Genomic DNA, 13,470 nt, shown 5'->3' on the forward strand with positions numbered 1-13,470 from the left:
AAGTCAGCGCCATTGGATAAAAATATATCAAATTAAAACTGGTTATGTCAATTTCTAAATTACCGATCAACAATGGCACTTTAATATTTTTATTTTTTTATTATTTTTTTTTTTCTGACAGCTGTCTTATACACCAGGTAAGTCAAATTAATAAATTTTTTTATTTAATTTATTATAGTCTAAATTACAACAATAATTATTGTATTAATTAATTTTTATTTCAAATTAATTAATTTATTTTTATTTTCTTTTGTTTAAAACAATTTTCGAAAATTAATTTTTTGATTTTTTTTTTTTTTTTCTAATATTGATAATTCGAATTTTTTTTTTTTTTTTGATTATTAAATTTAATTTTTTTAAATTTGATTTAATTGTTTTATTCAGAAAGTATAATTTAATTTTTAAATTTTTTTTTTTTTGTCAGGTATTTTGATTGACTCACAGAGTAGATAAAATTATTAATATTACAACTTATAAAAAAAAAAAAAAGTTAGTTGAAAAATAAAAATGGAGCCGATTGCAAGTCTTGTTAAAGTATCAATTCCAAATTATTTATCTGGATTACCAATTCCAAATACAATTGGAGGATGGTTTCGTCTTGGAGGTAATTAAAAATGAATTAGAATTTGTTTAAATATATTTTCTAATTTAATTAGCTAAATTTAGAATAATTAAAAATGAAGAGTGTTAATTATCCGAAAGGAAATTAACATTGTTTAAATAATTGAATTTTGATATTGTTAATTGATTTAATTTACAGTTAGAGATTGGTTATCATTGGTACCACCAACAGCTCTGTTAGCTGGTCTTGGTTACATGTCATACTGTACATTTTGTCCAGAAGCAACCAAGGTATTATTTTTTTAAATTTCATTAACCATTTTGCATCATCAAAATTATTTCAAGCATTTAATGTGCAATTTTTTTATTCAACAGTCAATCAAAGTTGTTGTTAATCGTAAAATCAAAAAAGATTTACCAAAAGTTGTTGATTTTATTGATGTTGAAGACCTCACCGAGAAGGCTGTCTTCTGCAGATGCTGGAAGAGCAAAAATGTAAGATTAATATTTATTTAATTTAATTATTTAAATATCTTTTGCTTCTTTTTTTTTCTTGCTAGAATTATAATTATTATTTTTTGTTATGTAATGACAAGATTACACAGTTATCTTTGTTACCTAACAATTTTTTATTTACTTTTTTTTTTCAGTGGCCTTATTGCGATGGAGCACATGCTGCACACAACAATGAAACTTGTGACAATGTTGGTCCACTAATTATCACAAAAAAACAATAAATTCTTGAATAAAAAAAAGGAAAAAATTAGATTCAAAATAAAAACAATAAACAAATCATTTTCTAAATTTTTTATAATTTTTTTTTGTAAAATTTTCAAAGCATTTGCATTTTAAAATGGATTTGCATTTTAAAATGGGAATTTCATTTCATTATTTAGTTTTTTTTTTTTTTGTTGTAAATAAATAAACAAATGAATTAGAAATTAAATATTTTTGCTTCATTTTTTTTTTAATTGTTGGAAACAGGGTGTATGTTAATTAATTAAATAAAAATGTTGAAATCAAATTGCAATTTATTATCGTTAATATTTATTTATGTAACTATTTTAAAAATTTATTTTCAGTTAAAGTTATTCATTTTTTAATTTGATAATTTTTTTCTATTATGTTGGTTTTAAAATATATTTGCAAATGAAAATTTTTAAAAATATGCTTTTATTATTTAAACAATAACAAAATAAAGGAATCCTAAAAGTTTTAAAGTTTAATTTCAGGTATTTTTATTTTTCTTTTATTATTTTGTTTTTTTGTAATAACAATTTATCTTTTTTATTATTCAGGAAATTCTTTTATGATCACCAACTTGCGTCAATAGTGGCAATTGTTCGAATCATTTACCATAAATACGTGGCAAAAGTAAAAAGGATTTCAAGCAATATATTTAATATTAAAAAAATCAAAATGAAAAAAAGCATATTTTTCTTAATTTTCATAATTTTGAGTGTTACAAAAATGATTTATTGTGAAATAAATTGTACACTGATTGAAATTCTAGAAGTGTGTATAAATAATACTGACAATAAACTCATGGAGATAAAAAATACCAAGAATATTGATAAGAAAAATTTCCTGTACATCTCTGGAATTTCATCAATAGCACCAGAAGCTTTTAAAAACTCAAAATTAAGAGATTTAGAAATAACTGGTTCATCAAGATATCCAGATGGCTCATTTCAACAATTAGAACTCGAAGAAAATTCTTTCAATGGATTAGAAAATGTGGAAATATTTACCATTAAAAATTCACCAGTGACAGTTGATAAAATTATATTCTCATCACTAAAAAAACTTGAGTATATTACATTTGTTATCAAACTTGATGGACCAACACCATCAATTGATTTATCATATTTACAAAAATTACTTTTCGTTGACATTGTCGACAGTTATTTGAATGAAATAACTTCTCATTTACTAAATTTTCCAAAAAATATAGAAAGAATTTCATTGGTAAATTGTAATATATCAACAATTAAACCAAAAAGTTTTGAAAAATTTAATCAACTGAATTTCTTGCAAATAAATAATAATCCATTGTTAAAACTTGAGCCAGATGTATTTTTTGGTTTGCAGAGAATCGAAATTTTCGAATTATCCTCAAATAAAATTGAAGAAATTGATGAAAATTGTTTTGTAAATTTTGCAAAGATTGATAATATTCATCTCGATCATAATAATTTACAAATTATTAAAAGTTATTCATTTAAAAATATTATTGTTACTGGAGCTTTGGATTTATCATCTAATAATATTATGCAGATTGAAACAAATGCATTTATTAATTCTGACATTGAAAAAATTTATTTAGATGGAAAAATTGATATTTCATCATTGGGACTCTCAAATGTACCAGAAATTATTTCTCTTTAATAATAAAAGGCAAAGCAGTTTTAAATAAATATAAACAATTTGAAAAAATTAAATTTTATTTTGTTGTTAATAATTAATTATTTTATTGTAAACATGAAAGATTAAAAATAAATAAAAATAAATAAAAATATTAATAAATAAAAATATAAAAATAAAAAATATAATAAAAATCATTATAAAATTATAAATAAATAAATAAACATACCAGTAATTTTTTTTTTTATATTCATTGTCATTTTGACTACGTGATGATATATTTCTTCTGATTTTCCGAGTAACCACAAGTGACTTAATATAAAAAATAAAATTGAGTTATCATCAATAGAGCTATATGTAAATAGTTACGAATTATCGATGTTCGTTTTATTGTTCATCTTTTTTAACTTAATAAAATGTTAAATATTTATAAATTTGTGTGTAAGGTGTACCATCTTCACACGAAATGCCAACTGTTAATTTTTTTTTACGATTTCTTGATATTTCATCTGCTTTTTTTATAAATTCAGAAGTTACACCTGTGTTCCTAACGCGAATTTTAGACATATCTGGTGAATTTTCAAGAACTTTAATGGCTGATTTATCGGTAATTCTATTGCTGAATGGTAAGAATAATAATCTTATATTTTTTAGCAATTCAATTGAAGAGTCAGTGATGTTATTATTATACCCGAAACAATCGAGTAATCTTAAATGATTTATCTTTGAAATTGCTACTATACCAGCATCGGTTATGAAGTCACAACCCAGTGTCAGTATGCGTAATCTCGTCATTTGATTGGCAACATTATATAAAAAATCATCAATAACTTGGGATTTTACAATATGTAATTCTTTTACATATTCCAATAACTGTTCATCAAGTTTATTTTCCTTATATTTACTCTCGTCATTATAAGTGGCTATGCCAGGTCTTTTCGGAATCAAATAGTTGATTAAACGTTTGGAAAGCCTCATACCACCAATTTGAACTCTTTTCAAGGCCTTTAGCTCAGAAATCACCTGTAAAACAAATAATTCGTAAGTACCTATATATGCCAAGAATAAAAAGAATATTTTTGCTTTTTTTTTGGCAATAGATATGAAGTTGAACTTACACTGGTGAATTCTTCTGGAAAATGACAATTATCTGTCATCCATCCAGACCAATTTGACACACTCAGTTCAGTCAATGTATCAGCAACGTTTAACAATGAATTGACTAAAGTAACAGGTATCCGTGGACCGTGATATAAAAGATTTTGAAATATAATTTTTAATACTTTTAGTTTAGAAAGACCTGTAAATGCATTATCTAACATTGCATCATCAATAAATTCAAGTCTTATTCGAAGTTTTACGAGATTTGGACAAGATTCATTGATAACTGGAACTATGTTAGAATGGTTATATGCTGTCAAGTCTAATTCTGTTAAATAGCGACCACAATTATTGAGCAGAGATTTCAAAAAACTAAATTGTCCATCGATTGTTGGATAATTTTTCTTTAAAAAATTTGGATACTTATCAAATTCCCAATGAGTTAGTTCAAGTTTTTTTACATCAAACCAAGAATAATCATCAAGGACTCTTTTCCATTTTTTGCATACTAAAAAAATAAATTAATTGTCATTATTAAATAATTTTTTTAAATTAAATAATTTATCTTATGTGTTGATATTGTCATACCCAATGCAATTTTTGATCTTTCAAATGCTGGAACATACATGAATATTACAGCCAAGCAATCATCATTAACATGGTCAATTGTTATTTTACTTTTGGCGAATGAATCATCATCATGTTGACAGTTTATCTAAAAAAAATATCCAATATTTATATTTATAATTCTTATTACTGTTGTTAACTACTATATTTAGCTATACAGTTTGATGTCCGTTGGACCAGTTTGGACCACTATATCTACTCTAATTACACTTTATATTTATATTTAAATCTACTCAACTCAAATTTTATATTCATTATCAATTAAGTTATCAGTTAATCTAATTATATAATAATTGAATATTCATAATCTAAAAAGCATGGAGTATATTGCAGTTATTTTAAACTAACCTTATTATTATTTATTTTGCTAAAAGAACGTGTTGAAATCTGACTTGTGACCTTATATTTTTTCACCAAGTTTTTTTCCAACTCTGATTCCTGTTTCTGCAGTGGTCTTTTGAACTGACTCATTTTTTATTTCAAAATATTATATACTTATATTATATTAAAAAAGGTCTAAGCTTTTTTACACTTTTTTATTTAGATGAATTATTTCGTCGTCACTAAAAGTCTGCAACACACTGGTGCACACTGACAGTAGCTCGTCTCGTGAGTCCACGTGACTCGTGACACTCGGTCACCCGTCAGTTTTTCTCTCTCTGCCGGTTTTTCAATGACCGTTAAATAAAATAAGACAACAATAAAAAATACCATAAACTCCAATAAATTTTATTTCAAATAACTCATTAATAAAAGTTGCTAATATACTGTACAGTTAATTAATATTAGTTAATATTTATAGTGTGTTTTGTAAAAATAAAAGATTAAGAATATAAAAATAAATAAATAAATAAAATAATTGTTATGGAAAATTAATTAAATCAATTAAATTAAATGAGAATAATTATTCATATTTAATCGATTTTATCAAATTTAATTAATAAATTAATCATTTTATTGTACATGAAAAAAATTTTTTTATCATAAAAATATTTATTATTTTAAATTACAATTATAAAAAAAAAATAAATATTATATTATTTTACTATTGTTGAAGCAGTACCTCAACTAGATATTTCAATTAATATAAATAGTTATTCTAAAAATAAATAATAACAATATTTATTTTTATTAATTATTTTAAGTATTGCAAAATATTTTATGTTTATTTTAATAAACTTTTTTTAAATTAAACATTTTTTATTAAATAATATACATTACCTCATCACTGTTGGAATCAAAAAAATTTGACCTTATAAAATTATTGTTCATCTTGTTAATAAAAATATGTAGTTAACGATAATTATGCATGTGGCTTTTTTATAATAGTTACATATGTAAATAGCTATATGTAAATAGTTACGAATTATCTGATTTTCGTTTTATTGTTCATCTTTTTTAACTTAATAAATTGTTAAATATTTATAAGTTTCTGTGTAGGGCATACCATCTTCACACAAAATGCCAACTTTTAATTTTTTTTTACGATTTCTTGATATTTTGTCTGCTTTTTTTATAAATTCAGAAGTTACACCTGTCTTCGAAACGCGAATATGCCTCATATCTGGTGAATTTTCAAGAACTTTAATGGCTGATTGATCTGTAATTTTATCGCTGAATGGTAAGGTCAATATTTTTAAATTTTTTAGCAATTTAATTGAAGAGTCAGTGATGTTATTATTATACCCGAAACAATCAAGCATTCTTAAATGATTTATCTTTGAAATTGCTACCATACCAGCATCGGTTATGTGGAGACAACCTATTGACAGTATGCGTAATCTCGTCATTTGATTGGCAACATTATATAAAAAATCATCAATAACTTGGGATTTTCCAATATATAATTCCTTTATATATTCAAAAATTTGTTCGTCATCAATTTTAATTTCCTTATATTTACTCTCGTCACAATAAGTGGCTATCATGTCAGGTCTTTTCGAAATCAAATAATCGATTAAACGTTGGGGAAGATTTATACCACCAATTTGAATTCTTTCCAAGACCTTTAGTTTAGGAATCACCTGCAAAACAAATAATTCGTAAGTACCTATATATGCCAAGAATAAAAAGAATATTTTTGCTTTTTTTTTGGCAATAGATATGAAGTTTGACTTACACTAGTGACTTCATCTAAAAATTCAGCGTTATCTTCCATGCACCCAGACCAATTTGACAGACTCAGTTCAGTTAATGTATCAGCAACGTTTAACAATGAATTAACTAAAGTAACAAGTTTGCGTGTACTGTGATGTATAAGATATTGAAATATAATTTTCAATACTTTTAGTTTAGAAAGACCTGTAAATGCATTATCTAACATTGCATCATCCATATATTCAATTCTTATTCGAAGTTTTACGAGATTTGGACAAGACTCATTGATAACTGGAACTATATTACAATGGCCATATGCTGTCAAGTCCAATTCTATTAAATAACGACCACATTTATTAATCAGTGATTTCAAAAAACTAAATTGTCCATCGATTGTTGGATAATTTTTCTTTAAAAAATTTGGATACTTATCAAGTTCCCAATGAGTTAGTTCAAGTTTTTTGACATCAAACCAAGAATAATCATCAAGGACTCTTTTCCATTTTTTGCATACTAAAAAAATAAATTAATTGTCATTATTAAATAATTTTTTTAAATTAAATAATTTTTTTAAATTAAATAATTTATCTTATGTGTTGATATTGTCATACCCAATGCAATTTTTGATCTTTCAAATGCTGGAACATACATGAATATTACAGCGAGACAATCATCATTAACATGGTCAATTGTTATTTTATTGTGACAGTTTATCTAAAAAAAATAATCAATATTTATATTTATAATTCTTATTACTGTTGTTAACTACTATATTTAGCTATACAGTTTGATGTCCGTTGGACCAGTTTGGACCACTATATCTACTCTAATTACACTTTATATTTATATTTAAATCTACTCAACTCAAATTTTATATTCATTATCAATTAAGTTATCAGTTAATCTAATTATATAATAATTGAATATTCATAATCTAAAAAGCATGGAGTATATTGCAGTTATTTTAAACTAACCTTATTATTATTTATTTTGCTAAAAGAACGTGTTGAAATCTGACTTGTGACCTTATATTTTTTCACCAAGTTTTTTTCCAACTCTGATTCCTGTTCCTGCAGTGGTCTTTTGAACTGACTCATTTTTTATTTCAAAATATTATATACTTATATTATATTAAAAAAGGTCTAAGCTTTTTTACACTTTTTTATTTAGATGAATTATTTCGCCGTCACTAAAAGTCTGCAACACACTGGTGCACACTGGCAGTCGCTCGTCTCGTGAGTCCACGTGACTCGTGACACTCGGTCACCCGTGAGTTTTTCTCTCTCTGCCGGTTTTTCAATGACCGTTAAATAAAAAAAGACAACAATAAAAAATATACCATAAACTCCAATAAATTTTATTCCAAATAACTCATTAATAAAAGTTGCTGATATACTGTACAGTTAGTTAATACCTATTAGTTAATATTTATAGTGTGTTTTGTAAACATAAAAGATTAAGAATATAAAAATAAATAAATAAATAAAATAATTGTTATGGAACATTAATTTAAATCAATTAAATTAAATGAGAATAATTATTCATATTTAATCGATTTTATCAAATTTAATTAATAAATTAATCATTTTATTGTACATGAAAAAAATTTTTTATCATAAAAATATTTATTATTTTAAATTACAATTATAAAAAAAAATCGATATTATATTATTCTACTATTGTTGAAGCAGTACCTCAACTAGATATTTCAATTAATATAAATAGTTATTCTAAAAATAAATAATAACAATATTTATTTTTATTAATTATTTTAAGTGTTGCAAAATATTTCATGTTTATTTTAATAAACTTTTTTTAAATTAAATATTTTTTATTAAATAATATACATTATCTCATCACTGTTGGAAACAAAACAATTTGACCTTATAAAATTATTGTTCATCTTGTTAATAAAAATATGTAGTTAACGATAATTATGCATGTGGTTTTTTTTATAATAGTTACATATGTTAATAGTTACGAATTATCTGATTTTCGTTTTATTGTTCATCTTTTTTAACTTAATAAATTGTTAAATATTTATAAGTTTCTGTGTAGGGCATACCATCTTCACGCAAAATGCCAACTTTTAATTTTTTTTTACGATTTCTTGATATTTCGTCTGCTTTTTTTATAAATTCAGAAGTTACACCTGTCTTCCTAACGCGAATTTTAGATATATCTGGTGAATTTTCAAGAACTTTAATGGCTGATTGATCTGTAATTTTATCGCTGAATGGTAAGGTCAATATTTTTAAATTTTTTAGCAATTTAATTGAAGAGTCAGTGATGTTATTATTATACCCGAAACAATCAAGTATTCGTAAATGATTTATCTTTGAAATTGCGACCATACCAGCATCGGTTATGTGGAGACAACCTATTGACAGTATGCGTAATCTCGTCATTTGATTGGCAACATTATATAAAAAATCATCAATAACTTGGGATTTTACAATATATAATTCCTTTATATATTCAAAAAATTGTTCTTTATCAATTTTAATTTCCTTATATTTACTCTCGTCACAATAAGTGGCTATCATGTCAGGTCTTTTCGAAATCAAATAATCGATTAAACGTTGGGAAAGATTTATACCACCAATTTGAATTCTTTCCAAGGCCTTTAGTTTAGGAATCACCTGCAAAACAAATAATTCATAAGTACCTATATATGCCAAGAATAAAAAGAATATTTTTGCTTTTTTTTTGGCAATAGATATGAAGCTGAACTTACACTTGTGAATTCTTCTGGAAAATAAGAATTTCCCATCATGCATCCAGACCAATTTGACAGACTCAGTTCAGTCAATGTATCAGCAACGTTTAACAATGAATTAACTAAAGTAACAAATTTGTGTGTACTGTGAAGTATAAGATATCGAAATATAATTTTCAATACTTTTAGTTTAGAAAGACCTGTAAATGCATTATCTATCATTGCATCATCAATATATTCAAGTCTTATCCGAAGTTTTACGAGATTTGGACAAGATTCATTGATAACTGGAACTATGTTAGAATGGTTATATGCTGTCAAGTCTAATTCTGTTAAATAGCGACCACAATTATTAAGCAGTGATTTCAAAAAACTAAATTGTCCATCGATTGTTGGATAATTTTTCTTTAAAAAATTTGGATACTTATCAAATTTCCAATGAGTTAGTTCAAGTTTTTTGACATCAAACCAAGAATAATCATCAAGGATTCTTTTCCATTTTTTGCATACTAGAAAAATAAATTAATTGTAATTATTAAATAATTTTTTTTAAATAAATAATTTGTCTTATGTGTTGATATTGTCATACCCAATGCAATTTTTGATCTTTCAAATGCTGGAACATACATGAATATTTCGGCCAGGCAATCATCATTAACATGGTCAATTGTTATTTTTTTTCTGGCGAATGAATCATCATCATCATGGTGACAGTTTATCTAAAAAAAATAATCAATATTTATATTTATAAATCTTATTACTGTTGTTAACTACTATATTTAGCTATACAGTTTGATGTCCGTTGGACCAGCTTGGACCACTCAATCTACTCTAATCACACTTTATATTTATATTTGTTTATATTTAAATCTATACTCTAATTACATTTTATATTCAATTAAGTTATCAGTTTATCAAATTATTGTTTTTATCAGATTAATAATAACAGTAATTCAATATTTAATCTATTTAATCCAAAAAGTATATAAAGTTTACTGCAGTTATTTTAAACTAACCTTATTATTATTATTTATTTCCCTAAAAGAACGTGTTGAAATCTGACTTGTGGTTTTATATTTTTTTACCAAGTTTTTTTCTAACTCTAATTCATGTGGTCTTTTAAACTGACTCATTTTTTATTTTAAAATATTATGTATATTATATTAAAAAAGGTCTAGGCTCTTTTATTTAGATGAATTATTTCGCTGTCACTGCAAGTCTGCTGCAACACACTGCAGTGCACACTGACAGTCGCTCGTCTCCTGAGTCCACGTGAGTCGTGACATTCGGTCAGTCGGTCACTCGTGAGTTTTTTTTTCTCTCTCTCTCTGCCGGTTTTTCAATAAAAAAAGACAACAATAAAAAAAAATACCATATATGTTTAGGATAAATCATAAAATTATTGTTCATCTTGTTGTAATTTTTTTTTAAATTTTAAATTATGTCAAATTTAAATTGTTAATTTTTCAACAATATATTTCAACTAGTCACCACAATTAAGTTAAAATTATCCATTGGTATAAAACCACTAAATTTTGCATTTACATCGTCAGGAATTTATTTTTAAAAAACAATTAAAATTTATTATCATTTATTTATCATTGTAATAAACTTGTTTTTTATTTATTGTTCATAACTATATTCGTTTATTTTATTTAATGACAAATTGAGGAATAAAATATTTCAAATCCTCTATTGACAACGATCATCTACATTTAAATTTAAATTAAAATTTTTTTAAACAAGAACTTGAGAATTTATTTTCAAAAATACAACCCTATATTGTTGAAAAATATATTTAATCAAATTGATATTTTTTATTTTCAAAATTTATTTATTTCTAAATTATTCAAAATAACAATTAACAATAGAGTAAATAATCAGAGGTATATATATTATAAAATTGTTAATTTTCTTATTGAATAATAAACACGTTTTTAAAATAATATTCTAACAGATATGAAGAAACCTCCATAAATAAATTAAAAAATGGAAAGAAAATTTTGATGAATGCATTAAAAAATCATCAAGTCATAATAATATAAATGAAATATCAAAAAATCTAGCAATAAATCCAGCAACATCATCAATAAATAAAATTAATATTGCCAGCAAAAGTACAACAATATCAGCTGAATTAAATATGAAAAGTGATAATTAATCTTGTGGTACAGAAATAAAAATTAAATTTATTTATTAAATTAATAATATATGTGATACAATATTTTTTTGTTAAATGGAAATCAAAGTTATAGTTTTTTTATTGAAGAAATATTATATTTACTTCGATATAATCTCTAGCTCTGCTAAAAATTAATTTAAAATAATTGTCAATAGTTATGAATTATCTGATTTTCGTTTTATGGTTCATCTTTTTTAACATACTCGACTGTTAAATATTCATACATTCGTGTGTCAGGTATACCATCTTCACATGTAATGGCTACTTCCAATTTCATTTCACGTTGTCTTGATATTTCTTCTGCTTTTTTGATAAATTCAAAAGGTATAACACCTGTCTTCTTAAGGCTAAAATAGTGCATACCTGGTGAATTTTCAAGAACTTTAATGGCTGATTTATTTGTAATTTTATTACTGAATGGTAAGGTCAATATCAACATATTTTTTAGCAATTCAATTGAAGAGTCAGTGACGTTATTAATGCCGTAACAATCAAGAAATCTTAAACTTTTGATCTTTGAAATTGTTACCATACCAGCATCAGTTATCTCATCACAATACATTTGTAGTGTGTGTAATTGTCTCATTTGATTGGCAACATTATATAAAAAATCATCAGTAAGTTGGTATTGTTTAATACTTAATTTCGTGATATATCTATACATTCCTGCGCGATCAATTTTCATTTCATGATATTTACTCTCGTCATTAGCACTTTTTATTTTAGGATATGTCAGAGTTAAATAATCGTTTAAACTTTTGGGACAGTTTATACCACCAATTTGAATTCTTTCCAAGGCCTTTAGTTTAGAAATCACCTGCAAAACAAATAATTCATAAGTACCTACATATGCAAATAATAAAAAGAATATTTTTGATTTTTTTTTTGTTTTTTGTGATAGATATGAAGTTGAACTTACACTAGTGAATTCTTCTGGAAATTTAGCGTTGTCTCCCATGCATCCAGACCAATTTGACAGATTCAGTTCAGTCAATGTATTAGCAACGTTTAACAATGAATAGACTAAAGTAACAGGTATTATATGTGTACAGTGATTTTTAAGATATTGAAATATAATTTTTAATACTTTTAGTTTAGAAAGATCTTCAAATGCATTATCTAATATTGCATCATCAATATATTCAATTTTTATTCGAAGTTTCACGAGATTTGGACAATATTCATTGATAACTGGAACTATGTTACAATGGCTATATGCTGTCAAGTCTAAATCTGTTAAATAACGACCACATTTATTAAGCAGAGATTTTAAAAAACTAAATTGTCCATCGATTGTTGGATATTTCTTAAATAAAAAATTTGGATACTTATCATATTCCCAATGAGTAAGTTCAAGTTTTTTTACATTAAACCAAGAATCATGAAGGGCTCTTTTCCATTGTTTGCATACTAAAAAAATAAATCAATTGTCATTATTACATAATTTTTTTAAATTAAATAATTTATCTTATGTGTCGATGTTATCATACCCATTGCAATTTTTGATCTTTCAAATGCTGGAACATACATGAATATTACAGCCAGGCAATCATCATTAACATGGTCAATTGTTATTTTACTTTTGGCGAATAAATCATCATCATGTTGACAGTTTATCTAAAAAAAATTAATCAATATTTATATTTATAATTTTTATTACTGTTATTAACTATTGGGTAATAGTTTTAGCTATGCAGTTTGATGTCCATTGGACCAGCTTGGACCACTAAATATTTACTCTGATCACATTTTATATTCATTATCAAATTATATAATAATTCAATATTTAATTTAAAAAGCATGGAGTTATTTTAAACTA

At 24.4% G+C, this 13,470-nt stretch overlaps 2 protein-coding genes across 2 annotated transcripts; one reads left to right on the forward strand and one right to left on the reverse strand.

The window, feature by feature from the left end:
* Positions 1–36: 36 nt before the first annotated feature.
* LOC122850305 (CDGSH iron-sulfur domain-containing protein 2 homolog) lies at positions 37–1,589 on the forward strand. The gene is made up of 5 exons (XM_044149465.1): positions 37–137; positions 425–604; positions 761–852; positions 937–1,056; positions 1,212–1,589. The coding sequence occupies exons 2-5, from the start codon at positions 508–510 to the stop codon at positions 1,296–1,298; spliced, it is 396 nt and encodes a 131-aa protein (XP_044005400.1). The 5' UTR covers positions 37–137; positions 425–507; the 3' UTR covers positions 1,299–1,589.
* Positions 1,458–10,156, reverse strand: LOC122850706. Its single transcript, XM_044149840.1, has 5 exons — positions 10,059–10,156; positions 6,773–7,263; positions 6,557–6,677; positions 4,044–4,534; positions 1,458–3,948 (listed from the first exon to the last, which is right to left on the reverse strand). The coding sequence occupies exons 1-5, from the start codon at positions 10,096–10,098 to the stop codon at positions 3,334–3,336; spliced, it is 1,758 nt and encodes a 585-aa protein (XP_044005775.1). The 5' UTR covers positions 10,099–10,156; the 3' UTR covers positions 1,458–3,333.
* Between the last annotated feature and the right edge of the window lie 3,314 nt (positions 10,157–13,470).

The sequence above is a fragment of the Aphidius gifuensis genome, linkage group LG2, assembly GCF_014905175.1.
Source record: "Aphidius gifuensis isolate YNYX2018 linkage group LG2, ASM1490517v1, whole genome shotgun sequence".
NCBI lineage: Eukaryota > Metazoa > Arthropoda > Insecta > Hymenoptera > Braconidae > Aphidius > Aphidius gifuensis.

Excerpts from the sequence above, each read along its gene's own strand:
- LOC122850706 (XM_044149840.1), bottom strand. The coding sequence starts at position 10,098 with ATGTATGTTCCAGCATTTGAAAGATCAAAAATTGCATTGG. Across the intron at positions 6,678-6,772 it reads TTTTAGATGAAGTCACTAGT|GTGATTCCTAAACTAAAGGT; the intron begins GTAAGTCAAACT and ends TTTGTTTTGCAG. Across the intron at positions 3,949-4,043 it reads TTCCAGAAGAATTCACCAGT|GTGATTTCTGAGCTAAAGGC; the intron begins GTAAGTTCAACT and ends TTTGTTTTACAG.
- LOC122850305 (XM_044149465.1), top strand. The coding sequence starts at position 508 with ATGGAGCCGATTGCAAGTCTTGTTAAAGTATCAATTCCAAATTATTTA. Across the intron at positions 605-760 it reads AGGATGGTTTCGTCTTGGAG|TTAGAGATTGGTTATCATTG; the intron begins GTAATTAAAAAT and ends TTTAATTTACAG. Across the intron at positions 1,057-1,211 it reads GATGCTGGAAGAGCAAAAAT|TGGCCTTATTGCGATGGAGC; the intron begins GTAAGATTAATA and ends TTTTTTTTTCAG.